Source organism: Zychaea mexicana (assembly GCF_025766255.1).
Source record: "Zychaea mexicana strain RSA 1403 chromosome Unknown BDB00scaffold_3, whole genome shotgun sequence".
In the NCBI taxonomy this organism is placed as follows: domain Eukaryota; kingdom Fungi; phylum Mucoromycota; class Mucoromycetes; order Mucorales; family Lichtheimiaceae; genus Zychaea; species Zychaea mexicana.
Window position 1 is genome coordinate 222,217 of NW_026516666.1, and position 27,655 is coordinate 249,871.

At 44.5% G+C, this 27,655-nt stretch overlaps 7 protein-coding genes across 7 annotated transcripts; all 7 read right to left on the reverse strand.

Moving 5' to 3' along the window:
* Nucleotides 1-11: 11 nt before the first annotated feature.
* On the reverse strand, nt 12-2,371 carry BDB00DRAFT_754131 (ribonucleoside-diphosphate reductase large chain; the record flags this gene model as incomplete). The annotated part of the gene is made up of 2 exons (XM_053118736.1): nt 12-1,277; nt 1,358-2,371. 2 exons carry the CDS (start codon nt 2,369-2,371, stop codon nt 12-14), a joined length of 2,280 nt encoding a protein of 759 aa, XP_052985154.1.
* A 2,662-nt stretch (nt 2,372-5,033) lies between these two features.
* On the reverse strand, nt 5,034-6,077 carry BDB00DRAFT_797151 (uncharacterized protein). Its single transcript, XM_053121525.1, has one exon. The coding sequence runs from the start codon at nt 5,746-5,748 to the stop codon at nt 5,209-5,211; it is 540 nt and encodes a 179-aa protein (XP_052985155.1). The 5' UTR covers nt 5,749-6,077; the 3' UTR covers nt 5,034-5,208.
* A 1,271-nt stretch (nt 6,078-7,348) lies between these two features.
* BDB00DRAFT_783513 (uncharacterized protein) lies at nt 7,349-7,912 on the reverse strand (the record flags this gene model as incomplete). The annotated part of the gene is made up of 1 exon (XM_053120384.1): nt 7,349-7,912. One exon carries the CDS (start codon nt 7,910-7,912, stop codon nt 7,349-7,351), a length of 564 nt encoding a protein of 187 aa, XP_052985156.1.
* A 1,788-nt stretch (nt 7,913-9,700) lies between these two features.
* Nucleotides 9,701-10,716, reverse strand: BDB00DRAFT_797154 (uncharacterized protein). The gene has a single exon (XM_053121526.1). It carries the CDS (start codon nt 10,601-10,603, stop codon nt 10,019-10,021), a length of 585 nt encoding a protein of 194 aa, XP_052985157.1. The 5' UTR covers nt 10,604-10,716; the 3' UTR covers nt 9,701-10,018.
* A 2,044-nt stretch (nt 10,717-12,760) lies between these two features.
* Nucleotides 12,761-14,790, reverse strand: BDB00DRAFT_935162 (uncharacterized protein; the record flags this gene model as incomplete). Its single annotated transcript, XM_053129181.1, has 4 exons — nt 12,761-13,310; nt 13,410-13,847; nt 13,927-14,113; nt 14,721-14,790. The coding sequence occupies 4 exons, from the start codon at nt 14,788-14,790 to the stop codon at nt 12,818-12,820; spliced, it is 1,188 nt and encodes a 395-aa protein (XP_052985158.1). The 3' UTR covers nt 12,761-12,817.
* An 887-nt stretch (nt 14,791-15,677) lies between these two features.
* BDB00DRAFT_797155 (uncharacterized protein) lies at nt 15,678-25,195 on the reverse strand. The gene is made up of 3 exons (XM_053121527.1): nt 24,627-25,195; nt 16,501-24,544; nt 15,678-16,427 (listed from the first exon to the last, which is right to left on the reverse strand). The coding sequence occupies exons 1-3, from the start codon at nt 25,117-25,119 to the stop codon at nt 15,995-15,997; spliced, it is 8,970 nt and encodes a 2,989-aa protein (XP_052985159.1). The 5' UTR covers nt 25,120-25,195; the 3' UTR covers nt 15,678-15,994.
* A 254-nt stretch (nt 25,196-25,449) lies between these two features.
* On the reverse strand, nt 25,450-26,070 carry BDB00DRAFT_753913 (calponin domain-containing protein; the record flags this gene model as incomplete). The annotated part of the gene is made up of 1 exon (XM_053118723.1): nt 25,450-26,070. The coding sequence occupies one exon, from the start codon at nt 26,068-26,070 to the stop codon at nt 25,450-25,452; it is 621 nt and encodes a 206-aa protein (XP_052985160.1).
* Nucleotides 26,071-27,655: the final 1,585 nt, after the last annotated feature.

The following is a 27,655-nucleotide window of genomic DNA, read 5'->3' on the forward strand; positions in this document are numbered from 1 at the left end:
GTGGAATTGTTTTAACCGCTGCAGCTGACGCAAGCATCCTTGTTCTCAAGAGAGCAGACCATGTCAGCCTCGTTATCGTTCTCTTGAGCCTTTCTATCGCGGTATTCCTTCAATGACAACTGATCGACAGTGAACTTGATGGCGTCGACTGCAGGGCGCGTGCGCAAATAGTACATGCCAGTCTTTAATCCCTTCTTCCAACCATAAAAGTGCATACTCGTCAACTTGCCAAAGTTGGGCTCGCCAATGAAAATGTTCAAACTCTGGCTCTGGTCAATGAAAGCACCACGATCAGCAGCCATATCGATGATGGTACGCTGGCGCAGCTCCCAGACGGTCTTGTAAAGCGCCTTTAGATGTTCAGGAATATGAGGAATGCGTTGAATGGATCCACTATCGGACATGATCATGTTTTTGACATCGTCGTCCCACAGACCAAGCTCGACCAGATCCTTGAGCAGCCATGGATTGACAATTTGGAATTCACCGGCAAGGACACGACGGGTGTAGAGGTTAGATGTGTAAGGTTCAAAGCATTCGTTGTAACCCAAGATCTGGGACGTGGAAGCCGTTGGCATGGGTGCAACCAACAATGAGTTGCGAAGACCGTGCTTGGCGATCTTTTCCTTCAAGCCAGCCCAGTCCCACAGATCGGTAGGCGTCACTCCCCAGAAATCGTATTGCAATGTGCCCTTGGATGCAGGACTGCCCTCGTAAGTTTCGTATGTGCCTTGTTCAACAGCTAGTTCGCATGAAGCTTCTAACGCAGCATGATAGATGGTTTCAAAGATCTGTAAGTTCAATTTTTGGGCTTCAGGGGAATCGAATGGATAGCGCATCAGCATGAATGCATCGGCAAGACCCTGGACACCCAGGCCAATAGGTCGGTGGCGCATGTTGGATCGCTTTGCTTCAGGTACAGGGTAGTAGTTGACGTCAATGATCTTGTTAAGGTTTCGTGCAATCACCTTGGTGACGTCGTGCAACTTTTGGAAATCGTAACGCTCACGGTTGACAACAAAGCTTGGCAAAGCAATACTGGCCAAGTTACACACAGCAACCTCATCAGGGCTCGAGTATTCGACAATTTCGGTACACAGGTTGCTGCACTTGATGGTACCGAGGTTCTGTTGGTTGGATTTGCGGTTGCATGCATCCTTGTACAGCATGAACGGACCACCGGTTTCAGTCTGGGCTTCCAAAATGGCGTACCATAACTTTTGAGCCTTGATAGTCTTGCGTGCACGGCCTTCGCTTTCATATTTGTGATATAATTCCTAATGAGAAAAAGACTTTAATAAGAACAGCCCATTCATCTGGTTTATCATCAAGTAGCCCACACTATAATGACAATTACCTCGAACTTTTCACCCCAGACTTCATGTAAGCCAGGAGCTTCACTAGGACAGAACAGCGACCAATCACCGTTGTCTTCGACACGCTGCATGAACAGATCGGGGATCCATAAGGCATAGAACAAATCTCTGGCACGGTTCTCTTCCTTGCCGGTATTCTTACGCAAATCCAAGAAATCAAACACATCGGGGTGCCAGGGTTCCAAATAGATAGCAAAGGCACCTGGACGCTTGTTACCGCCCTGATCGACATAACGTGCTGTATTGTTGTAAACGCGCAACATGGGGACGATACCGTTGGAGTAACCGTTGGTACCGGCAATGTAAGATCCGGAGGCACGGATCTGATGAATGTTCAAGCCAATACCACCGGCGGTCTTGGAAATTTGGGAGCAGATCTTCAAGGTTTCGTAGATACCTTCGATCGAGTCTTCCTTCATGGTCAACAAGAAACACGAGGACAGTTGGGGACGAGGGGTACCAGCATTGAACAAGGTAGGACTAGCGTGGGTGAAATGACGGGCCGACATCAAGTTGTACGTTTCAATGACAGCCTCAATGTCTTCACCATGGATACCGACAGCGACACGCATCAACATGTGTTGTGGTCGTTCGGCAATCTTGCCATTGATTTTGAGCAAATAAGAGCGCTCCAGGGTCTTGAAACCGAAAAAGTTGTAGCCATAGTCACGGTCATAGATGATGGCCGAGTTGAGTCGTTCCGAGTTGTCCATGATGATCTTGTGTGTCTTTTCCGAAATCATGGGCGAGTGCTTGTCGGTCTTGGGGTTGATGTAGGTGAACAAGTCATCGATCACTTGCGAAAACACCTTTTTGGTTTCCTTGTGCAGGTTGGAAATCGCGATACGGGCTGCCAGTACGGCATAGTCTGGATGTCGGGTGGTCATGTAGGCGCATGTCTCGGCAGCCAAGTTGTCCAGCTCGACGGTCGTGACGCCTTGATAGACGCCCGAAATCACCTTTTGTGTAATTGAAATGGGGTCGACATAGTCCATGTTTAGGCCATAGCATAGCTTGTTGATTCTGGCTGTGATCTGTTTAATTCATCCACTTTGTTAGTTGTTATTCGGAGTATTAAAGTTTGGGGGAGAAGAGGAAAACGCGCACGCACGACACGTAACCGGCGCGTAAAAAAACGCGCAAAGCGCGAGAAAAGGGGGAGAAAAGCGGAACTGAACTTTTTTTTCAGCTTTTTCTTTTTTATCCTTTTTCCAGAACGCGAAAGCTCGCGCGCTTAGAGCAACATAATCTTAGATAGTTTACCTTATCGAACGCAACGCGTTCATGACGGTTGTCTATCCAGAGCAACAGAAAGAGAGAAAGAGATTAGTCTCTATGTTCGTACACAAAACTTGACATATAGCTTATGTACCTCTTTTAATGACAAACATAAGTGTGGGTTTACGTTGGTGTTGTTGTTGGATGGTATCTGCCTGCATATTGAGTAGAGAGGATGATAGGAAAAGATGGTATACGGTTTATAGAGAATAGTCAGAGATAAACGGGCTGTATATGTATATTGTATGCGCTTGTATGCTCGTTTTTCTGGTATGTATGTTATAAACAACTAACCACAGTTGGGCGAACGACTTGCGGAAAGAAAGAGAGAAAAGGAGAAAGAAAAAGACCAGAAACAGGGCGCCAGACGAATTTAAAGACACAAAGACATCGGAGTGAGACCGAGCCAGTCATCCATCACGTAACTCAAACAGCTCGCCGCGCAGCAGCACGCACATAAGCAGACGGCTGACAAATACGCATACACCCTTGTTCCACCCAGGGAAAGGGCGGGGAGATCGGGAATGATTGACAGCAACATGTTTCTATACACCTGCAATTGGTGTACTCCTGTGATTCTCATTTCTTTCCACTGTCCTGTTACGTCTATATGACGAGGAACACCATTTGCAAAGTTGATCGTGATCGTCCAGCAATGCCACTCTTAAGAAAATTGAAAAGAAGCCTCTGCTTCGAATGCAGCGGGATTTATGTATACGCTCATCACAACGTATGTTCTTTAGGCGACTCGTGCTCGGATATCTTCATAGGTTACAATGCGTTTCGTTCAACTATTACTGTTTGCACTTATATGACTGAGTATCAGGTTGGTAAGTATATCAAAGAATAAATGATAATGGCAATGAGAGCAGTGTTTACTGTACTTAACCCTTATCGATAATGACAGTGCTACATCATATATCTTTCGCCTCAGTGCGATGCAATCCAGTCAACATACTTCTTCAAGGAATCACCGTTTTTTGTGTATTGGGACCCTGCTAGCAAGCCATGCTTGTCAGTTTCTTTACACACGTAATTGACTCTACTCTAAATGAAGCAGCCTTCCAATAGTATGGACATTGTTTTCATTACCTACTTCATTACCTACGACCCATTTGCGAGATTAGCTTGTCCTCATGTGTCTTTTGACGGTCGCAAAACTGTCCTTGAAAACGTTGGGTTCCCTTCTACATCGGAAAACACAAACTGACCACCGATGTATTATCCACTTGTTATTTTCATATTTTCACATCACGGCATAATTGAAAAGTGGATTGTTCGGTTCGCTTCCACCAATTTGTATTTTTTAGGTGAAACACTGTGATTGTCACGAACAATACAATCTTATATTTTATGAGATCTCGGAATAAAGTCGTCTCTTCTCTTATGTATTTTCAAAGAGGAATTTAGATTACTTTCTATCCCCTTAGGGAGTCGACAGAATGGCGTCAAAGTCGTCGGCAGAATAGAAATAGAGAACTAATATGTCAGGTCAAAAAAACATTTGCGAATATACATATTGTCAACAGGACGAACTATGGCTATATCCTTATGCATGAATTAAACTCGAAAGGCAGTTTACGCTTATACAAATATAGTAAGGAACATATATTATCCGTATATGTATAGCATGTACGTAAGATAACGGTATCTCAATAAATCATCTTCTACACAAAAAAAAAATGTACGTAAGATCATGCAGAGAACTGGTAAGCTGAATGATTGATGCATCGTTGACAGTCTTGTGGGCATGATGATGGCCAGATAGCTTCATTAAAACGATCTCCCAAGCTATCACCCGGCATCAAATGTGCCTGTTTCAAGTACCCTATATACTTCGAGAAGCGCTCTCTCTACCCAGCATAGGGGAATATACAGAAAGATGGATATATCCTCTGCGACATCTCGTACTCAGCGATACGATAGTAGAAACTAGTGTCTATAATAAGCTTCTTGGGCGATGCTTTAAACATCGTCAACAATCGCATCAACTCCTGGACATATTCAGCGAGCATTTCACCGCTGCTCCTTATAAGCTAATTTGGAGACAAAGCGTTTGATCGACGCCGTCATGTAAGACGGTGGTTATTTTTCACCGGAGCGTTGACGCTTTTATATATGTAAATGAGTAGGTATCACTTATTTATTATACCTAGAAAGAAGAAAGGGTATGTTGGTCAATCTCAAAAAACACGAAACTGAATTTATAAAAGGGCTTATACAACATTCCATGATATTTCTTGACACTACAGTCGAGACCAGTACTATATGACTCGTTAAACGTCATCCTTCGCTACCACAAGCTAGGGAAAGTATACCAGTGCTTACTTTTGCAGAAACCATCTTGTATATATATTGCAATTAGATATACATATACAGCAAACAGCAGCCTGGACTTGGGTCACATTAACAATGATAATGTATCAAGATGTCATGTCTTGATAGAAGAAGATGAAAGGTAAACAGAAAGTACACCTTCTTGTTTATGATACGGGACTAAGGTGAACATATAATAAGTTGCACCTTTGCTGATTAAATTACATAGAATAAATACTCATTGCAATAGGGCAAGGGTGACGTCGCCATGGATTCTAGCCTTGAGATTAATTTCGGCATCCAGGTTTAAATCCAAACGTAGTTTCAAGGTATTATCTTCATCGTTAGAACCTTGTTTCTGCTGTTGATTTTGTTGTGACACATCTGCTCCCGCTGGATTGGCAGTACCCACCGCGCCTTGTGAATTTTCTCCTCCTCGACTAAGCTGGTGACCTTCTGGTGGCGTATACGGTTTTTGTCGTTGTTGTGCAGGAGTAGGTGTTGCGGCAGATTCTTGTCGCGCAGCTGATCTTTGAGCACGAAATGCCCCTCGACTTCTTCCTCTTTGTCTATTACGGCTATCCGCAGACATGTCAGAGACCATAGATTCTTGTTCTCCTTCATTATTGCTGCTATTGTAATCATCGTCATCATCGTAATTGCGTTGTTGTTGTCCTTTATTGGACGTCAAGTCCTCGCTGCGGCGCTGCGGATCTGGTTTTCTACCGCCCTCTTGTTCTCGTTGGCGTGATCGATTTCTGCTTGGTGCGGCTGACATAATTGTTGCTACGGTTGACTATCAGAGTGGGTGCTGTACGGTGCTGTACGTAATAATGCAAAGAAAAAGGTTTACATAAATTTCGGTGAAGAAAGACACTTTCTAAATTTATATAACATGCTGAGCTACGCAACAAAGCATGAAAAACAACACTAAAGTTCCTTCCTTGTTTGTTTAATGATGATGCTGTAATATTTAGACCAGTGGATATACCAGAGGATGACGATATGCTATAATGAAAACTGTGTTTGTTTGCACTCGTCAAGATCAGGTGTATGCAAAACCAAATCATTTAGACCTTTTACTTTTTGGTCGAATTAATATCGCAGGTCATCAAAATGTCGATTCTAAATCCTCTATAAAAAGCACACTCATATATACATTAGCACACAGTCAAGCAAGAGTTAACATTATCGTCACGGTAGCATTTATGCATGAGAAAAAAATTGTCAGCTGTATAAGTAGACACAGAGCTATTTTTCGTATGCGTTCTGGACCTATAAAAGTAAAATAATGATCTACACGATCGTGATTCAATCCCATGCTGAAGTTTGTGTGCTGATGATATGATGTGTGAACTATATTCAGACGATTTCAGCGTGCAATGAATTATGGCCGCGGAAGCTGAAGGAAAAATTAGAACTTTGACGAAGAATCGACGAGGGTAATAAATGAAGAAACCGTTAGTGAAAAGTACTATAGAATACCGTAAAAAAGCAATTATTCACACAGTTACTATATTCTATTGGCAAGTGAAATGACGACAGTCATTCGTAATCACATAAACGGAAGTAAACACTAGATACTGACATTTAATTGTTGCTTCTTTGCCACATGGGATACAAATGGATGCATGATCACTACAATAAGACCGAGACACTTGATATATATATGTGACACCTTTCTGTTCTTTAAACACTTTCATTTTTGGTTAAAATAATCAAAAGGCTTTCAGACTCTATACTAAAGCATGAAAGAATTCTATGAGACAAAGGTTAGTGATTTTACTAGTTATGGCTTAAGAGATGACAGTAGCAAAGCACACTCGGCAGATTCATGTTTTATATAGAGTCGATGACCGAACTCGACACTACACGAACACCCAACGCAAGAAGTCAATAATAAACGTAAGTGAGTATATGAGAACATTTTAAAGCCGCCGCTTTGATATCGTAGCAAAGAAGGCTTCAGTTCAATAAAGAAAAAGGTGCCAGTGCATTTCTGAACGTTAATGAACGTGCCATAGTGGCAGAGGATGAGATCAGAGAAAGAAAACAGCTGTAGTCACTCATCATAGAATAACATATACTCTTTTCAAATCAGTGTTATGTATTCTTCATTTTTTCGATTCGCGTAACCTTTTTCAGACTACTAGATGCATTCATATGTACACGCAGCAGATACAGTATATGATAAAAGTAAACAGTATGTACACATGAATTATGTTACACGATATTGTTGATGATGATGCTTTAGTACTACTGCATAAATACTACTACAACCAGCAATATAACATTTATAAGGAAGAAGGATGATGACGATGGGCGTGGGATAGGTGAGGCGATTACTACAGCAATCTTGATGTTGGTATATAAATAAACTATCCCAACATAGCAAGAGTAACATCGCCGTGTACTCTAGCATTGAGTTGGATCTCAACATCCAAATTCAGGTCCAAGCGAAGCTTCAATGTGTTATCCTCCTCTTTCTTTGGTTTCTGTTGTTGAGCATTTGCCGCCACATCTGTCGCCGTGTCCGTGAGTTGATTGGCAGTGTTATTGACAGTGTTTCCAACAGTATCCAGGGGATTGTCAGTAACTGGTCCAAGAAAATCGTCATCATCGTCTGAGGGTGTTAATGGTCTTTGTCGTCGACGCTGTTGGCGTGATCTCTGGGGCTGTGGTTGCGGCTGATTGCGAGATGATTGTCGGTTGTTCCTTCTGCTGCGTCGGCTGCGACCACCATTGCTTTGGAAAGATGCGTCAGAAATCACAGATCCTCCGTCATCGTAACCGCCTCGGCCTCTAAGTGCATTATGATCATCATCATCAGGAAAGCTGCGTTGCCCAATACTCTCTGCGTCAGAGCCTGCACCGTATTGTGGATCCCGACTTAAGCGGCGCTGTTGTTGTTGACGGGATGGGCTTCTGCCGGCGGCTGACATTTAAAGATGCTAGTGGTGGTTCTTGTTGAAAGTTATAGGACTTTGCGATGTGTGATTTGAAGGAAAGGGAGGCCGAAATAAAAGTGGAGTCGCATTCCTGTATAAACTTATATATCTCCTAGCGAGACTTTTTCTTCTTTTCCGTTTTTTTAGTTTGAAATGTTGTAATGTTTTGATCAGCAGATAGGCCGTCATAGCTCGATCCGCTTTCCGAGGCTTAATAATGACTGATGCAATGTAAAAAGAGCTGCGAAGCTATTCGCGCCCTTCCCTTCTTTCCGCATGGTTAACTCTTCATGAGATTTCGATTTTCTGTGTTTTCGACTTATTTCGTTGCTGTGTCACTACTATGTTGCCAGGGAAAACTTTGCCATACATCATTTCATACAATAACAGCAACAGCATGAGAAATTACTATCGAGTGCGATCAGCGATCTGCTGCTGGTGATCTAGACAATTAGTCTAATAGGAAAGTGTGTGAAACATGGAAAAGCAAACTAAAAAGCACAAAACCAGTTCGACAGGCACTCTCTGCCTGGTGATTGTGATGACGTTATCATCACTAATAAACCCACACAAAGAATAGGAATCGTTCAATATGCAAAGCTCCGATAACACAGCGTTGAAGCCATTGGAAAGTAATTATTTTTAGCCCAGCGTACCGTAATGACAGGAGGATGACGAAATTGAAAACCCGAGTTCGGAAAAAAGTATAATCGCATTGTCTGTGGCACCTGAGATCAATGTAAACAGCAACTTCTTACGCCGTGCATAATCATGCCTCACGTTTGTGGCATCAGACAAACATACCGAATCACCAAGTCTTCTGCGCTGTGCTATGAGTTTTAGTGCGTACTGCGTCCTGCTTCTGCTGCTGCAGTACATGCTTGAGCAACTATTAATATTATTTACTAATCCAGTATTTCGATTAATCACACGACAGCCCACCAATGCTTGACATCACCAGTTAGCTTAACATTGATGAGGAGGAAAAAGAGCCGCTCAAAAGGGTAGATAATGGAAGAGCATATATGGCTTATGTCATTTGTGTAACAGGATAATAGTAACTATTATCCATATATGTAATTGACAGTTGTAGATATGACATTGCCAACAATAAGCTTGCAAGCGGAATAAAAAGCAAAACGTAGAGAAGCTTTGTCGTCCCTCTATATGATCATATATGAGCCAAAGACATAATGCAGTATGAGCTGGAGTATCAAAGTGTCTGATAATAGCTCAGTTGATCTTTTCAAGTCAGTTGATGAGCGATAAAACGCACTATCGATAAAGTTTTTCGACGCACTGACATCATGAGAAACAGCATATAATACACGAGCGAACGCTATGAATGATCCATGCACTCGTCATGCGCCTTGTATTTACTCTCATGGCTTAGATATTGTTTTCTTGTTTTGATAAATGCAGTCACCACGATTAGATTACTTGATGCAAAGCATCTCAGATCAGTCGTTGTCAAAAACGTCATAGGAGCTGACCATTGGCTTTTTTTCCCATAGAAAAACCAGCAATGGTAGCCAAGTTAGAATATGTATCATATAAGTCTCCGTAATACCATACCTTTCATTCGTAGCAACAGTTACTGGTAGCAGCAGTTACTGGGAACCGAAAACGACTTTTGAGACTATCGGTAGTTTTGTAAAAAAAAAAGAGCACCATTTTTTCTCAGGAAACTGTAATACAGTTATTACAAAAAAGACGCTCAATCCCAAATTTCTGGATTAAATTCCGTGAAATATATTTGTACGCAAGGCCACTTGTCAAAAACCTCTCTCGAACCATGCAGCTTTGATCATTTTGAAACTTATACAGTTGTAATGGCTCCAAATATCTATTCATCAACCATAACTGGGAGATACACGCAAGAGGGATGGGGGGAAACAAAAGAATGTATAATGACTTCAAACTTACTACTTTGTTACATGATCTCCGTGTGTGTGTGATAATGTACAGATTACAAGTGATTGGCAAATATGTTTTTATGGAAAGATTGCTTGTTCGTAATAGAAGGTGAAGGAGGGAGAGAATGGAGAAGAAGACTTTACATACATTCATCGATAAGTTAAAAAGAGAAAATAAGCAAAACTATGCCAACAGAGCAAGGGTAACATCGCCATGGACACGAGCATTTAGAGTTAATTCAACATCAAGGTTTAGGTCCAAACGTAGCTTTAATGCATCATCTTTTTTGCCAGAATCCTGTTGTTGTTGTTGTTGCTGAGGAGGAGGAGGAGGAGGTTGTTGCTGTGCTACAGGTCCCGCCGCTGTGTTTGTTAATTGATTGGTAGTATTTCCAGCGCCTCTGGTAAAAGGGGCAAGGTGGTCATCATCCTCATAATCATCATAATCCGATGAAGTCAATGGTCTTTGTCGTCGAGAAGATCTCTGACGTGATCCTTGGGGTTGCGGTTGAGGCTGATTGCGCGACTGGCGATTATTTCTTCTGCTACGTCGACTACGACTACCAGTGCTTTGTGCATCAGACGCAACAGAGGCTCCGTCGGTGTCATTACCTCCTCCTCGTCCTCCTCTGGAACCTTGTTGCTGTTGCTGTGTATTGCTGCCATCGTAACCTTGAGAATTTTCTGCATCGGATGCCATACCAGGATCCCGGCTTGCTGAACGACGCTGTTGTCTTTGACGTGACGCGCTTCTGCTGGCGGTAGACATTGAAAGTTGTGGGTTGGGAGAACTGTGAACGGAGGAGAGAAAGAAACTCTTGAAAAGTTAGCAAGCGGGCGTTCGATTTATATACTCCTAGGGAATTAAATTTTTATTCTTTCCCTTTCTTTTGGTTGGGTAAAATGCTGTAATATTTGGAATCAGCAGATGAAGACAGTTACGGTTTTCGATCCGCTCGCCGAGGATCGATTGTTTCTCAGTTCATGCTAAGCTACCAAGCCATTTTTTTCTTTTCAATGCAATAGCCAATAGCAAATGGGGTGGGTTTAAAGAGCTGTCATGCAACAACAGCAGTAGGAGTAATAACAAGTGACCTTTGTGCTCATTACTGATTTCGATGTCAAGTGCGATTGCTACACCATTCGTAGTTATCTGGAAAAAGATATACATTTCACTGTTATGCGTCACCTGCGAGTGGCTCGTGGTATATTGAAGGATCATCAGGAGGAATAGCCACTTGAATATCCCGCATGTGAGTGAAACTAGCGGAGACAGCAGCAGTGGGGTTCTGGACAACCGTGAACACAGAAAAGGAAAGGGTTAAGATCGAGAAATAGAATCTGATGATACCAACCAATGGATTGAAACATGCTGTCGACTAGGTTGAGACAAGAAGATTGCAGCTAACGTTAGTGCACTGATGCATCCGCTCTTTACCAAAAAAAGGAAAATGACGACAATTGATCGTAAGAAGAGAACGGAAACATACGCCCCAGTCAAACCACAATTTTAGGGCGCTGAGACCCTAAATATATAATAAAACATTTTTTCATACAAAAAAAAAGAGAACGGAAACAAATGGGCGAGACTCCCGGCAGAAGATATAGTAGCAAATAATAGTAACGAAAATCATGCACGCACAGAACAGCTCATCTTGGCATATATGTGTGTATTGTGAGCTTCCCAGCAGTAATGGTACGCTGTGTCCTAAAGCATGAATGTTTGTCTGAGTCGTTTTAAGCAAATTATGACACATTTGTATTTGTTGCGAGATGCAGCTACATGCTTTTTAGTAGGTCGATAGGAGGTGATCTGACATCGCACTCAATCGCGAAGAGTTCGACGACAAATATAGACAAGAAAAAGGTTATCTTGATACGTCGGACGTTGCACACAGTGTTTACAAAACGGATAAATAAACAATGGTGTCTCTATGGTAATGGCGTGTGTTTTAATAGACTCGATACTTGACAGCAGTAGAAGTAATAAACATGATGAGACTTTTAGTTAAACCACAAAAGAACTGCCTCCCTATAAGTCCTGCTATATCTGCTGATATCAATATTGCATATTTCATTGTTTTTGTTAAGCATGATGTGAGCAATGATATCAATATAAATAATGGCCGATAACGAATTGACGACATCATAGTCAATATCCTTTTAGCAGCAAATTATGCAGCCCTGAATAGAACCTCATTCAAATATTCTATCGCATCCCATATTAAGTCGTAAAGCTCGTTATCAGAACGCTTGCACGATCATTTGATTTAATGTAGTTGTACGGCTTGATGCATACTGGTATAGCAGGACATGTGACATACATGTAATGTTCGCGAACATCGTAGTGACCCTTGATAGTATTAGCTTTCAATGGTAGTAGCACCAGCATTGCCGAATCTATAGTGCTTCAGTATATCGATTTTGGATTCATATGCGTCGTCCTGTAGAGGCATGTGGGAGCCTTGGATGCTACTCCAGAATAATAATTTTGAATCAATTTCGTATTCTTGCTGTTGTTGGTATTGCGTTGTTGCTGGCACTACTTTTCATCATCCAGGCACAAGTCGAAGAGAGCAGCAAAGGCTAGTATGGTCAGATCCTGGTTAACCGAGAGCCGATACAACTCTAGCGTCAAGTCCAGAAGAGGGATATATACCGTTTGCTCAAGTTCAAAAAGAGAATATGAGCTTGAAATTAGCCAAAAAAAAAAAAGCATTATTATTACATACACACCGGTACATATTAAGCATAGTATGTCATGACCGCATTTTTTTTGTTTGCATCCAGCAAATGAAACGACGAAGCACTCTAATTATTCTCTAAAGAAATTGAGTATCAGGATAGTCTCTCCAATATTTTGCATTCAATAATGACGGATACACTATGCTGATTCAACTTTATTAATTTGTATACTGAAGAAATGGTTCAATGATAAAATATGAAGAATGTGTGTTTCTCTTATAGTTGCTACATGACATTACTAATAGGCGCTAGCGGAGAGCGCATACACAGGTCGTTCACCTGGATGCTCGCCAAGTGTCCATAGCTGATCGCCTTGCTGACGATATGCAAGATCCTCTGGACCAACCGAAAGTATTCCTTCATAGTGGTTCAAGTCACCAGTGCTACGATCCCAGGTATACAAATCGCCGTTTGTACGATTACCGCGCGAGCACGAAAAGTAGTACTTTTGGACACCGTCCTTAGTAATAGAAGTAGCACCTTGCATCGACTTCAATCCGACATAATAGAACTCGGTCGCAGTAGCGTATGTTCCCGAGCTATGCACAGGAAGTCGTGTTTCGTAATCAATGTCAAAGCGGACGATACGATTATTGACGCCCGATGAATTGTACTGGCCCATGACAAAAGAATCCGGTATGGTAGTACGATCCAAGCTAATGAAAGAGTAGGCGAAATCTTTTGCAACGTCACTGTAAGCCAAGTAATGACCCCACTGTGGGAGAACATATCTAATAATTAAAGTAAATTAGATGTGTAAAGAGTTGGTTGATTATAAGCTACCACCTTGTACAGCTTAAACGGAAAGAAATAGAACATGGATACATTACTTGTAGTTTGCACCTTCATATCGACCGCTTCCGACATGGCCGATACCATCACCAATGGAGACTTCATAGATGTGGCTCAAATCAAAGATACGAATACCATTGGCAGTATCAACCACATAGAGTAAGTTTCCATACCACATTATTCCTCCTGCGTGGATTTTTACAGAGTGGAACGATGGGACGCCGGCAGTCGTTTCGTAGGGAACAACCAAAAGCACGTTACGGTAGTGATACTGGTTCGAGTTCATTTCAACAAACGATATGCGGACACCCTTATTTGCTGGATCACTAGATTTTGTCGTGTGGTCATACCATGATATAAGCATCATGTTGTTTTCACCATACGTTCCCTTGTCGTATGCATCAGAGGATGATGTGACGCCCTGTGGATACCATTTCGTTGTATCGATATCGTTGTAACCATCCTTCTTGTCCCACCTACATGATATTTGTCACATATTTAGCGGCAAAGTAAATATGTATATAAATTGATCCTTAATTGATAATAAAAACATACGTATAATCGCGAATATTAACTGATGGACCATCATACGGAAGACACGGGTGGTTTGTATTCCGAACAACTTCGGCGACAGTAACATTGGGCAGCTCGTCATCCAGCTTAGCGATAAGATCTTCATAGTGACCTGGCTTGCCAAATAGTTTGAATTCGCTTGCTTCAAGCTCTAGAATAGCGGCTTGGACTACACATGTGGCAGCTGTAATCGAAATAAGAAATTTTGTTGATAGCCAAACCATTCTTGATGTATAGTAGTAATGAGAGGAATCTAGAAATTTGTTTGGGAAGTGCAGGAGAAAAAGTATAAACCGTTCTTTTGTCGCTGTATTTATATTGTTTTACAGAACCTATTTACTACCATCGCTACATAAACAGAAATAAAAAAAGAGGCTGTGTTCGCTGATCCCTTTCAAAGCCTCCCTAGGTATGTATTTTTCAAAATGGAAACCATTATAAACAATTTATGTGTTCTAGACATGTTCTTGTCGTTGTCGTCACGTACGCATATTGATTGAAATAAAAGAAAGGTAGCAGTAGTACATCCCGTAATAGAAAGTCTGGATTGTGTAATGTAGGACTTGTAAGCTGCTTGTACTGAAGCAACAAGAAGCGTTGTATACATAGAAAGGTTGAGCTACCATAGAAGACTGCGCTACTACCTATTGAAGATCGACTGTTCGTGTCTTTTTTTATATGTATTTTACTATAAATCGATCATTAGCAACCACTTAGAGTACGGTAGTAAAGCCACCCATACAAAAGACGAGAGGTTGAAATACTATATCACTTACCAAATATTTTTCTTGAAATTAAACTTTGATATTCAAAGCGGCGATCAATGGTGGGGTACACAATTGTCATATGTACTTAATATCTACCAAGGACTGCTACTACCCCTTCCATTTGAGCACAAATACAATGCTGTCAATGTGTCACTAAACACACATAGGGAAGTAAAATCCCTCTTTTCTTTACCACAATGGACCTCTTAAAGTGCAGTTTCTGCTATATTTGGTTAACCTCATAATACTCGTGTGTAGAAAATGTATACATCTTGCATTATTACTTTTTATTTGTGACTGGACCTTTTAAGCTGTTACTTTGTACTTTACTCACACGCGTTTTACTGAGTGGCACAGGAGACTTCGAAGAAGCTGTAGTGTAGCTCTCACAGCACAACATCTGGAAAAGAGTTTTAAATAACTTAATTAATGAAGGAAAATTTGAATGATTACACAAAAACACGCGACACCACGTCTCCCATCTTATCAATATCTGTGAATCCTACAAAATGTTACGCGATAGATTGAAAGGAGTCAGCACCAGGTAGTATGTACGCACCGCAATCCGGGGATTTGCGGCTGTCGTTTTGATACATTATTTTATTTTCTAAAGAGCTGCTATTTTTTGGTGGGCACGCCTCCTTGTTATGTTATTGTATCGATCGACGCATAGCATTCTGATAAACGACACACTGTCAATCAAGCGTAAATATGATAGCAATTTAGCGCTTAGTAGCTCGATTCACCATGCATTCACTCAATTCTAGATCTTTACTTGAATGTATCTCTGCGGCCTGTTTTGAAGAATAAAAACTTAATAGAACAACAGTGTGTGACTTTCGCCAATAACAACATCTCATTGTTAGGTATTACTTGGATGTGATACCGCTGTTAATGCTTGAAAACACTCAATTGATCCCACTCTGTTGCATAGCAGAAGTCCCCTATCACCATTGTATGAAGACACTAAAATGAACGATATATTATGAAGGTCATATTATTGGGAATAACACTTTTTGTTCGTGAGTACTATCTAGCTGTGCGAAGGAAAAGGGTAATAGGTAGTGTGGGATAGAATGTGATAAAAGGGATATGTTATGTAAGTGATGAGCTTGTGAATAATAGGATAAAGTGGATAGTAATACAGAGTTGGTGTGCTTTGTGCGCTAAAGATCCGGGAGGAATTAGGGGAAGAAGGGAAAAAATTGCATGCTTTAAGATTTAAGAAGATGAGGGTGGACGATGATGTATACGTATAATAGAAGGGAAATGTAAAAAAATGTTTAGGCTCGTCTTCGAGTGACTACAGGCATTTTGGCGCCCTCTTCCGCTTTGGTCATCTTGACCATTACTTGATTTCCTGCCTCATCCACACGGATATACTTGTCTCCGTCAAGGTGGCCACGAGCTGCAGGGGTTTTAGAAGAGCGACGGCTTGACGTGGACCATGTGCCTGCCAATAAGCTGTTGTTATCCGTGCTACTCGTTGCACTTAGAACACCATTCGCGCCACTTCCGCCACTTGCGCCACCACCTCGTACAGTGATACGGCCTGACGGTGACACGCATCGTGTGTTGGGAGCAAGAGATGATGACTGGAAAGGCGTTGAAGTAGATGAAGAACCGCCCGAAGATCCACTGCTGCTTGTACTTGAAATGGCGTCGTCTGCTGTCGAGCGGATGCTTCCTTCAGTCAACTTGTGATCGCGCAAAAACCTAGGTCATTTAACAATGGTGAGTATTTATACTGCGGTAGAGACTCCTCGTATTATACCGTATAGCAACTTACTTTGACAATTCGACCCATCCACCTCCAACGCGGACCATCACCAACTTGCTGGGCAAAATGCGGCAATATACCAAGCGTGGATTGACTTCACCAAACCAGTACTTGCCCACTTCACCGGGCACCATCTTGACCTTGACACGATATGCGTTATCATTGACAATACGGCCGAGCTCCATATCTAATTCATTTTTGGGATCGGCGACATACTTGGTGCGCGAGACTGAGCGTGTTGGAATCGGGGTTTTGGAAGGTCGCAGAGGAACACGGCTGCGTCGAGTATTGCTGGCTGTGCTGCTCTGGCTCGATGAATGACGCGTCATGGGTACTGGGGTCGGTAAAGGTGGAGGCAAACCGCTCTTTTTACCACTGGTACCGTTGCTTGCACCACCGCGGCGCGAGCTGGTCGTCTTGGCCATGGCAAGCTTGGTGAAGAAATCATGGTCAAGCTGATTGATGCAGGTCTGCAGTTCACGTTCGCGTGCCGCAGCTGCTGCCTTGATCTTGTTGCATCGTGCCAATGCCCGTGCCAGGCGCTCAGAGACGCGTGCATCGCCTGGGTGCTTCTCTGCCTCGGCCTTGGCTTTCTTGACGAGCTGGGTCATACCTGGTTCATACTGCTTGTACGACGCAATCAGGTTCCGCAACAGCGACTGCAGATCCGATTTGCTGAATTTGTTGTTAACCACAGCTGCATGATGGGGTGCTGCATCATCGATGGCTGTAGACAAAAGCGTGGCTTGCTTTTCAAGTTTGTCGACAGTTTGCATGAATGTCTTTATATTGCCTTGCGTCGTAGCCTCACTGCGCCGTGTGGCTAGCAAGCTTTGCAGATCGCGGATGTTTTCCTCGAGGGACATGCGTTGGTTTTTGAGGCCTCGGTCTGTCTCGGTCGGTTCATCTGCAAAGAGTGTATTCAGGTTTTGGGCCGCGATTTTTTCAACTTCCTGTTCAATCTCGCGCAGCTCCTCTTGCTCGACACTGATCATGTTCTTGTCGTCGTTCGAGGAAAGCTGCAACGCACTGGCACGATCCTTGAGCTTATCCACGTAGCGCGTCGTTTCAGTCAAGCGGGTAGATACGTCGCGATGCTTCTTGGCTTTTTCCATGCGTGCCAGCGTCTCAGCAATCATCGACTTGAGTTGACCATATTCGCTCTTGAGTGATTCTAATCGACTCTCGACAACCTTGGCCACTGCTGTATAACGCTTGTCCTCTTTTCGCTTGTCTGTAATGGCAGCAACTTGGCGCGCTTGCTCTTCCACGGCTTGAATAGATTCCTCAGTCGATCGTTCCATATCCGCAAGCAAGATCGGCATTTCGGTCTCGTCGCCACTGGTACTGGTGATGGTCGATATCAGTGCATCCAGCGAGCTACGAACATTACCACCCAGCTTATCATGCTTGGAGTACAGCTTCAAAAGTTCCAGGTACGACTGCTCATCATTGATGGCGTTATCCAGTTCCTTCACTGCATCAGTGGTCGGCTTGCGAACGCTGTCAACTGTTTCGACATCAACCTTGAGTTCGTCCGTCAGTCGCTTGCACTGTGGGGAGAATGTTCCTGTTAACTCATCTTGAAACGTGTTGCATTCGTTTCGTGCAGCAGCTAGCGTCTTGCCGTGTGTCTCGATGAAGCTATCGGTTTCTTCCACTCGCAGGTTATCGTTGTCGATGAGTGGTCCAACATGTTTCACCTTGCCCAGATGTTTGGTGCAGCCATTCTGGATTTCCTTGGCCTGCTGTTTGACTGCATCCAAAACCGATTGCTGCGTGTACTTGGCTCGGCACGCTTCGATTGCTTCGCCTATCATGCGTGCATCATCCGTGACTTTTGCATGTCGACCGAGTAAATGAGCATTGCGCTCACTATTGTCACGTGTGAGACCTGTCGCAAGTTCGTCCAATGCATGGGTGACTGTTTGCAAACGGCGAGTAGCAGCATCCAAGGCAGCATCACCATCCTTGTTGTTCGCATCAAACTTATCCACATCCTGTTTGATGGCTGCCAAGTCCGTTTGAGCCTGAGCAAGAGTTTCATGACCATCCACACATTTCGCTGTATCACCGACAAGCTGCGATAATTGGCTGCTTGCTGCCTCAAGGTCGGACCATTGCGCATCAATGCTTTCCTGGCATGCCTTCGTGTCTTCTTCTGCGTCGATTTGAGACTTAATAAAGCTGTAGTACGCTACGAGGTCGGCGTACGCTTCCTTGCAATCGTCTTGTTGGGACAATGCTTCTTTGTGAGCAGCAACAAGATGCTGGTATTGCTGCCGCATCTCCTTGATATCCCGTGCTTCAATCGTGGAGCGCTGATGCCTATCAATCGTCGCGTGAACCAGCGCACATACCTCTTGCAAACGCGCCTGTACCACGTCGGCATTGTCGCTGTGCGTTTTTGAAAGTCGGCTGACATTGACAGCGTCGTAAAGACGGGTGATTGCCGTTCGCACTTGCACTGCACTTTCTGCCACTCGATCCATCTGCTCTTTGACCTCGACGTTGCTGTTGGCTTCCTCGGATTCAGCCGCATCCTTTTGCAGTTGTTCATAGTCGCGCGATTCAAGCTCATCCACCTGCTTTTGCCACTGCGAGATCTGTTCGTCGGTCACTGTCGTGGTCTCGGCATCGCCAATTGCATCCCTAAGCTCGTCGAAGGACGACAAGAGTTTCTTTGCCCGCTCCTGAATCTCTGCAGGGATCAACGATGCCAGCAAAGCCTGCTTGGTTCGTACCGTCTCATCCATTAAGTCAGACCATGCCTTTTCGACAGCAGCCTGCTGCTCGACTGGCAATTCTTCAGTGGGGCACAGGCGCGTACATTTATCATAGGCAGCCTTGAGCGTCGTCATTGCATTTTCGCTCGCATGCGAAGCTGATTGAATGCTATCTGTCAAGCTAACACCATCACGCAGTCCCGGAATACTGCACGGCGGCTCGGTATGTTCCCGTGCCTTGGATAACATGGTGTTGCGCAAATCGATCCATTCCGTGCAGGCTTCAACTTCTTTGCGGTATGCTTCCATTGCCATCTTGCGCCTAGAAATGTTTTCTTTGGACTCGAGCAGTTGCTCCAAACTATCGAGCAGCCCTGTCAGTCGTTTGCTCTTGGTTTCGACCGTATCTCGTACCAGCGAATTCGATGCATCATCTTTGAGCTGTTGCTGTGTCGATACTGCTAGGTCGGAAGATACAAGGGATTTCGGGCTGTCGGGTCGTGTTGGATATGGAATTTTGGCAGACACGTCGCGATCAATAGCTTGACTACTCGATCTCAATTCTTGCACCCGTCCAAACATGGTCATAGCCGCTTCTTCATTGCTAATACCACTATTGTTGTTGTCATCACTGGTAGACGCCGCAATTTCTTCACGGATTTGTTCAGCTGATTGCTCTAAAGCAAAAGTACGATCCAGAAAATCGGCCATCAAACACCGCTGGGTAACAATACCATCAGCAAACGTCAAGTCGAGTTGGATCCGCTTTTGGATATAATCAAGGTGTCGGATTCTGCCGTTAAGCGGTTCCGAAATAAGGACCATGTTGCTCGCTGCTGTGGATGATGCTTCGCGCAACTCGTTCAAGTCATTCATCAATCGATCAATGACTTTATCACAATACTGTGCATACTGATCGTTCAAGTCAGTCCATGCACTTTGCAGTTCGTCATTACTGTTATTGTTGCTGTTCTCGTCGCCATTGTCATCGTCAGCAGCCGATGATGTCCATCGTGCTCGTTCTTCAATGAAACGATCCACAACGCCCTGATGCTTTTGTAACCATTGCAACGACTCTTGTAGCTGATCATCGAACGTCAAGCGCTGTCGCACCAAATCAAGTTCCTTTGAGCGTGCGCCCAAGTTTTCTTCAAACCGATTCGTTGCTCGGTTCAAAGATTCCATCCATGCTTCAATATGATCCGGTGTAGCAATCGGCCGTGCGAGCTTGGCAAAATACTTAACAAACGTGTCATAGCTTTGCTCAATACCAAGCAACGTTTCCAAGGTAAAAGTGTCCTTTTGTTTAATCAGGTCATCCCAATCAGCCTCCAACTGCTGGACATGCTCTCGACTGAAATCTTCTTGTGCTATCCATTTGTTCTTGTTGCCATTGAACGTACGCAGCTGCTCGCTCATTTTCTCGAGCTGATCACGACCCACTTGCAATCGCTTTTGCCAAATGCTGCGCTTTGATGCAGCTTCGATGGTCACCCGGTGGTCTGCAAGCGAGTCCTTGAGCTGCTCCAAATGCGTCATGACCTCCCCAAGTCTTCGAACAGGCACCGTGATATCCACTGATTTGATTTTAGCCTTGGTTGTAGTCTCCATCAAATCGGCGACCTTGTCATGAAGCTCCTTGAGCCGAACATTCTCGAACTCACGCAGCGTATCTACTAACGCACCATGTTTGTTTTCGAGATCGTTCATCAAATCATCCGTGACACTTGCAAAGGTCGCGTTATCAGCAGTGATATCAATATGCTGCTGCTTGAGTTGAGCGGCTTGCTCATCGATCCACGTTTGCAATTCAGCTGCTTCATTGTCGTACTGACCGGTAAGCGTTTTGGTGTGATTGGCTTGACGATATGTCTCGAGCAGCTGGTCGATGGATTCCCGAAGGCCTTGCAATTCGTCCATTTTTCGGTCGAGCAGTGCCTTGATCTGCGCCTTGATTTGGGCATTGTAGTTGGAGGTCTCGGTCGGCTGCAACGAGCGCAAGAGACCAGACCCATTGTATGTGGGGTAAGGCATGCTCTGACCACATTCTTGCCAAATAGCATCAACGATCTGGCGGAATGACTCGGCACGCGATTCCAACAAATGAGCCTCCTGATCTTCCATAATGCGACGCGTCATTTTCGTGATAGCATCTCGTATCTTTTCGCCATCGCGCTGAGCATCCTGCACGCGCAAGAGGAACTCGGTGATAATGGAGCGTTGCGTCATGAGCTCGGTCGTGTATGTGAGCAGGAACTGCAAATCCTTGTACTTTTGCTCAACTTCGCCCTGCTTTTCAGTCAAGAATTGAAGCGTGGTTGTAGCCATGCTGTTGCTGTTAGTATTGGTCTTGCCACCATTGTGTTGCATCTCGGTGTACTTGTCGGTCAGTTGTTGATGCATGTCGGATAACACAGACATGTGACGATCACCAATTTCAGCTACGCGGTCCTGAAGCAGCTGTACTGCCTGTGTATTTTCATTATCGTGCGCATACGAGGGCTTGTCAACATCTTCTCTGCTAGGATCGAACCGACCTTTTTTGATACACAGGTCCCAGATCTTGCGAGCCGCAGTGAGTATCAGATGATTGTTCTTGCCCCACATGCCTTGCCAGGCCATGTATCGCTTCACCATGTCCAAATCAAACGCACGCTGACCGAGTAAACGCTGCAACTGTTGATGTGCCGTTTCGAGACCCTCGATGCTGCTCACCAACGAGTGTCGGTCAATTGAGACTGCGTTTGAGGCATCAATGTCGTCTTCAAGCTGCCGTACTTCTTGAAGAGCATTCGCCAGATCATCTTGCTCGATCTGCGCCAGACGTGTGGCGATACCGTCGCGTTCCTTTTCCAAACGGGTGACCTCTTCTTCGTCCATTTCTCCAAGGTTCTGTTGGCTGCAGACATCCATCTTAGCCTTGTTCAATGTCCGTGTTCGCTCGTCCATCCATGCAGTCAAGCGAGCCATCTTGTCATAGGATATCTTGGATCGTTGATGAAGCGACAGAATGTATTGGCGGCTAGCAAGCAGTTGATCCAAACCTTCGGCCAAAAGCGCTAATGACATACCATAGGCACTAATTGTGCTTCGGATCGATTCGTTGGCAAGCTGGTTGTCCTGGTCATCGCCCGTGCCAATGGCTGTGCTCATATCTGGTGCATCTGGATAGGGCACTTGGGCAGCAAAATGGGTTATCAGATAGGCCGATTGTTCCTTGAAAGTCTGCACATTCTCAGCATACAATTCCTCGTCGTTGAGATTGACAGCATCGTGTTTGCGATCGCCTGTTTCCATCATAGCCTGTCGCAGTTTCTCGCCCTGTTCCTTGATCTGTCGGAACTGGCCTACTACTTCCATCACCTTGAGATGCTGCTCTACGACCTTGCGACAAAATGCACAGCGTTTCATCAAGTCTTCGAATGCCTTTTCGAACCCTTCTTGTCGCTTTTCCAGATGATCAGGCAAAGCGGCGGTATCTGCTGAAGCTGCAGTCGAATGGTTGAGCTCGTCCAACTCTTGATAGGCATCCAGCACATGCGAGTAGTCCTCTTGGTCGAAATCGGCAATCTTGCGCTCGAGATAGACGAGTGTCTGAATCACTTCTTCAATGTTGGATTCGGAAGCATCGGACCACCGCGCATTCTTGCGTAGAAACGCGTTCATTTCCTCGTCCGTGGTAGCCACCCATTTCACTGCGTCGGCGAACAAATTTTCCCACTGGATTCGCAGCATGAGCATGTCAAGTAGAATCGATCGGCTGCCTAATAGTTCCTTGAGTTGATTCAGCATGTTGAGCGTTGTCAATGTTATCTCGATCGTCGATGTGTCTGCAGGACTCAAGTCTTTTTTTCGCTCGACACCCGTGAGTGTCTTGACGTGCGTACGCAGCCGCGTCATGTCGTCTGCGTCAAACTTTTCAATCTCTTCGCGCAACGCTTGGTGCTCGTCGTACAGCACCTTGATTTTGCCATCCGAGACCGACAACTGCAGACTCAGTGGATCTACGTCCTCCATCAATCCATCGCGTTGTTCAATGATATCGATACGCTCTGCAATCCATTTCCGAATGCGTTGCGCCTCAATGAACCAGACTCGCACTTGGTCGACCCAATCGCCCACGATTTCGTACTTTTCTTGTATTTTTTGTAGATGTGCAACGTAGTACCAACGATCGTCTTCGTTATTGTTGTTGTCGCCATGCTTCTGTGGCTCTTTTACAGGGGCTATGATGGTGCTGTCCGTACTAGCATCCATTACAAGCAAATCCTTGTATTCTTCTTGAACAGCTTGGATCGTCGATCGAGCCACGTCAACGCGTTTTTCGAGGTCTTGAATGGCGTCATCCGTTACGGACTTGGTGCTGTCGCTCAAGGTTTTGCGAACGATTTCAAGCTCTTCGCTGATGGCGCGTGTGATGTCGGCAAAAGAGACACCCCGCTTGTATCGGCGGCAATCATTCTTTGAACTAGACAAGGACTTGCTGAGGTTGTCATGTCGCTGCTGTAGTCGTGTGTATTGTGCTGAAACAATGCGCATGGCAGGTGCACACAGGTCTCGCGCAAGTTGCTCGAACGATTTCCACGTATTGGCATCAAACGTGTCTGCCGATGATGCCAGCTCTGCAATCGACGCTTCATATTTATCAGCTGATTCATTCGAGCCTTCCTCTAAGGGTTGGAGAGGATATACAACGTCGGATCCATCCCCACTCTTTTTGATGATTGTTGGATAAGCATTGTCCAACGATTCACGTAAGGCAATGATTTCCTTTTCGACAGATGCGGCCCGTTGTTGGAAGCGCTTGGCATCGTCTTCGCCTTCCTGCCAATCGTGCTGCAACGTATTGAGCGTATCGCCAGTCGACATCATCAGTCCGACGAATTCTGTCCATCGACGCCCCATATCTTCGTAGATCAATACGGCCTCGGCCTGTATCTGTTCATGCTCATCACCATCATCGTTTAGGGATCCGCTGCTACTGTCAATGTGTTCTTTGGTGACAAGTTCTTGACGCTTGGCTTTGATTGAATCGAGGAGGGCATGTTGCCCGTCGGCCTGTTCTCGTATGGCTTCAAAAGCAAACATGCGCTGTGTGATGGCTTCTGCTGAGCTGATTTCGTCTTTGGTCATGGCTTCAATGGCTGGAGAAAAGGAAGAGATGAATGTAGCAAGCGCGTCGCGATCGGATCTCATGTCGATGAGAATTGGATTGGATATTTCATCACTTGGCGTATCCAATGGTGTCGGTTCCTCTTCTTCATCATCGTCTTCTTCCTCTCCTTCTCCTTCTCCACTGTTCTCATTGTGTTTATCTTGCACTGTAACTATTTTATCATAATTAATCTAATTGCATATAGGTAAAAATAGCATTTTTTTTTCGAATGATGGCTCAGTAAATCACTGTACCTGCACGTTCATCTTCATTTTCCTCCAATAACATCTGTTCCTCTTCTTTTACTTCCTCCTCTTGCTCCTCTATCAGTGGATCAGTCTCATTCTGATGTATGCCCAAGAACTTTAGTAGAGCCGAAATGCAAGCAGCGCGCTGTTTCCGTGCAAGATCTGCCGCTTCCTGCGTCTCCGACCGTTGTGCATAAGACATGATTTTGTAAAACTCGCCGACATACATCATCACGCTGGGTTCGTGCGGATAGTCGACGTCTGTGAGATCTTCGGGCTCAAGGTACCGTGGTATATTCAGCTGATGCTCACCAATGTTGAATGCCAACGTCAACAACTCGATCCATGTTTGATGGTTCCATTCGGGCACTGTCTGCAGGTATTTGCCAAACAGATCGGGGATCAATTCTGGGTCGTGCCGATGGATCAGTAAACAGAATGCAACACCGTTTCGCCAGGAGCGCGAGAAATCTTGGATCGACGGTATTATATTCGCCATGACATAGTCGTGCAGTTGCGTACGCACCCAGCGTAACAATGCAAGTTTGGCTTCTGTCGCGCTTGAATGTTTTTCTCCTCCTCCTCCTGCTGCTGCTGCTGATGCTGCTGCTCCTGCAGGATTGTTACTGCTGTTGTTGTTGTTATTACGCAACGCTCGTTGGGCGGTCGAGGATAATAATGATAATTTCTGCTGCTGGCCAACAGCAGCAGCAGCAGAAGAAGAAGCTGACGACGGCAATGGTGAGGATGGTGCTGTTCTGGATAACGATGGCGAAGGTGACACAAGCAATTCATTGTCATGCTAAGTTTTTTAAAAAAGAAAAAAGGTTCAGCACAAACACATCAGAGCTATCATCCGGTGCAGATCGATATTGGATGGAATTAATTTGCTTTTTACCTCCACGAGGGACATGATAGACTTGTCATCCAAGATCAAGTGGACATGATACTTGAGCATGACAAAATAAATCAAGGCCAGCGTCTTTTTCAAGTCGCCATTGACGATTGCCTCGTTGCCGACATCAGGCACTTCGCCCAGCTGTTCTTTGAGAAACCCGAGAGCCCGAGCGACGTTGGAGAGTTGGTGTATGCGCATATTGCCCCTCTCGGGTTTCGGCGCAGGCTCCTTAGAAACGACGGACAAGAGCTTGAGGAGCCGCTTGCCATCCCTGAGGTCAGTTTCCATATTCTCGATATGATCATCTGCTGTCACCAGCTGAGCATTCACCCATTTGGTGAGTGTACGCTTTTGGATCTCTTGATAATCGATGCTGAGGTTCCTGCTGGTTTCGGCATCGTCAGGGTACTCGTGGCTATTGTGGTTGTTGTTGCTGTTGCTACTGGTGGTAATACTACTACTGCCGCTGTTGTTGTTGTTGTTGTTGTTGTTGTTGTTACTGTGTTGACGACCATGGCGGCGAGTTGTGGATATGCTGTTGGTCAATTTCATGGACGTCGATGTCTCGCGTAAAAATAACGATCGATTCGATCCAGAGCGATGCATGCCGCCAGTGATGGAGGTGGTCGTCGAATAGGCAGTGGTGCTGGTTCGAGTTGTGGAGGTCGATGGCGAATTGACATGGTTGGGCAACGGGGACGGCGATGTAATATTACTATTGCTATTATTGCTGCTCATTGTAGGGCGTTGTGTGTAATATACTATGATCCCAATGTAAGGGTAGTGGTGGTAGTGGTAATGTATATATCTTCTATTTTATCAAGCTGTTTCTTGCTGCGTTTGCTGCTGCTTGTTGCTGCTGCCGCTGCTTCTGCTGCCACACCAAACACACAATTGCCGATCGACGAAGGAAAAAAAATGAAGAGAGAGAGAGAGAAAGAGAAAGAGGGAGGGGAAAAAGAGCACCACCTGAGCGCTTTCCTTTTTTTCCTTTTGCCGCACAGGAACAAAGAAGAGGTGAAGGCAAAAGAGAGGAAAAGAATATGTGCGGGTGCTACGTCTCTTATTTTTGAGGGGGGGAAAGACAGCGAGTGATGAAAAAAACAAGAGAGAGAGAGAGAGAGAGAGAGAGAGCGTGGGGCCTTGGCGGTTTGGTTGGCGCGTATGCAAGGAAGTGATCACAAGAAATAGAAAGTCAAAATTCAAGTCGAGAAAAGCAAGATGGCATATGTGGGATGTAGCGAAAAATAGAAGCGACACAGAGAGAGAGTGAGAGAGAGGAGAGTTTCCTTATTCTTTAACCCGCGTGCTGCGTGCTGCGTGTATAGTGGTAGAAGCTATGCCCGCTGTGCTAACCGCTGATGACACTTCCTTTTGACATTCTCCTTTATTAAGGAGGGATTGTCCAGCGTCGTCGTCTTGATTCGTCTGACCACTGTCCATCTTATTTATCCATCACAGCTCGCTGGCACCACTATAATTATAGCTATTGCACCCTTGTTCCAATTAGAATGTTTGGCGAACAAGTTTGTTACAACAACAGCCAAACAGGTACCGTCCAAACATATACAGAATGTGAAACCCTTTCTGGGGCTCATGATACATAATCGCTCTATCAAAGTTATCTGCTGTGTTCGCCCTGTTATTTACTTTACTGGGACGTGCATGTAAACATAGTTTGCATGTAAATGTCAAAGGCTTATTTATACAAGTACAACGATATCTTCTGTATGTGGTCCTTGTTCCCGCTACTACGTATGACAGCAAATGAACAAGTTCTCTCGGGAAAACACTCACTTTTGTTACATTTGAAAATGATCCAAATTATTCAGTGGGAAGGACTCGGTTGAGTTTGCAGTTGCGGGAGGAGCAAGACGGACTTTTCAAATTACACAAAACAACACTTACTAGGCCTACTGAATGTGGAGCCATGCTGCATGAACTTTTACTTGCCTGCATAAAACAAACCCCATTACATTTTTCTCTTGATGATAGAGAAAATGTTTTCTGGGCAAGGTGTTAGTGATCATCGTGTACTCGGAAAAAAAGTTCTGTGTAACTTGATCCATGTTGTGTGTGGGCTCACGGTCCATCTCTTTGAGTATAATCGTCCCCTTTCCTTTCAGTGACACCAAAA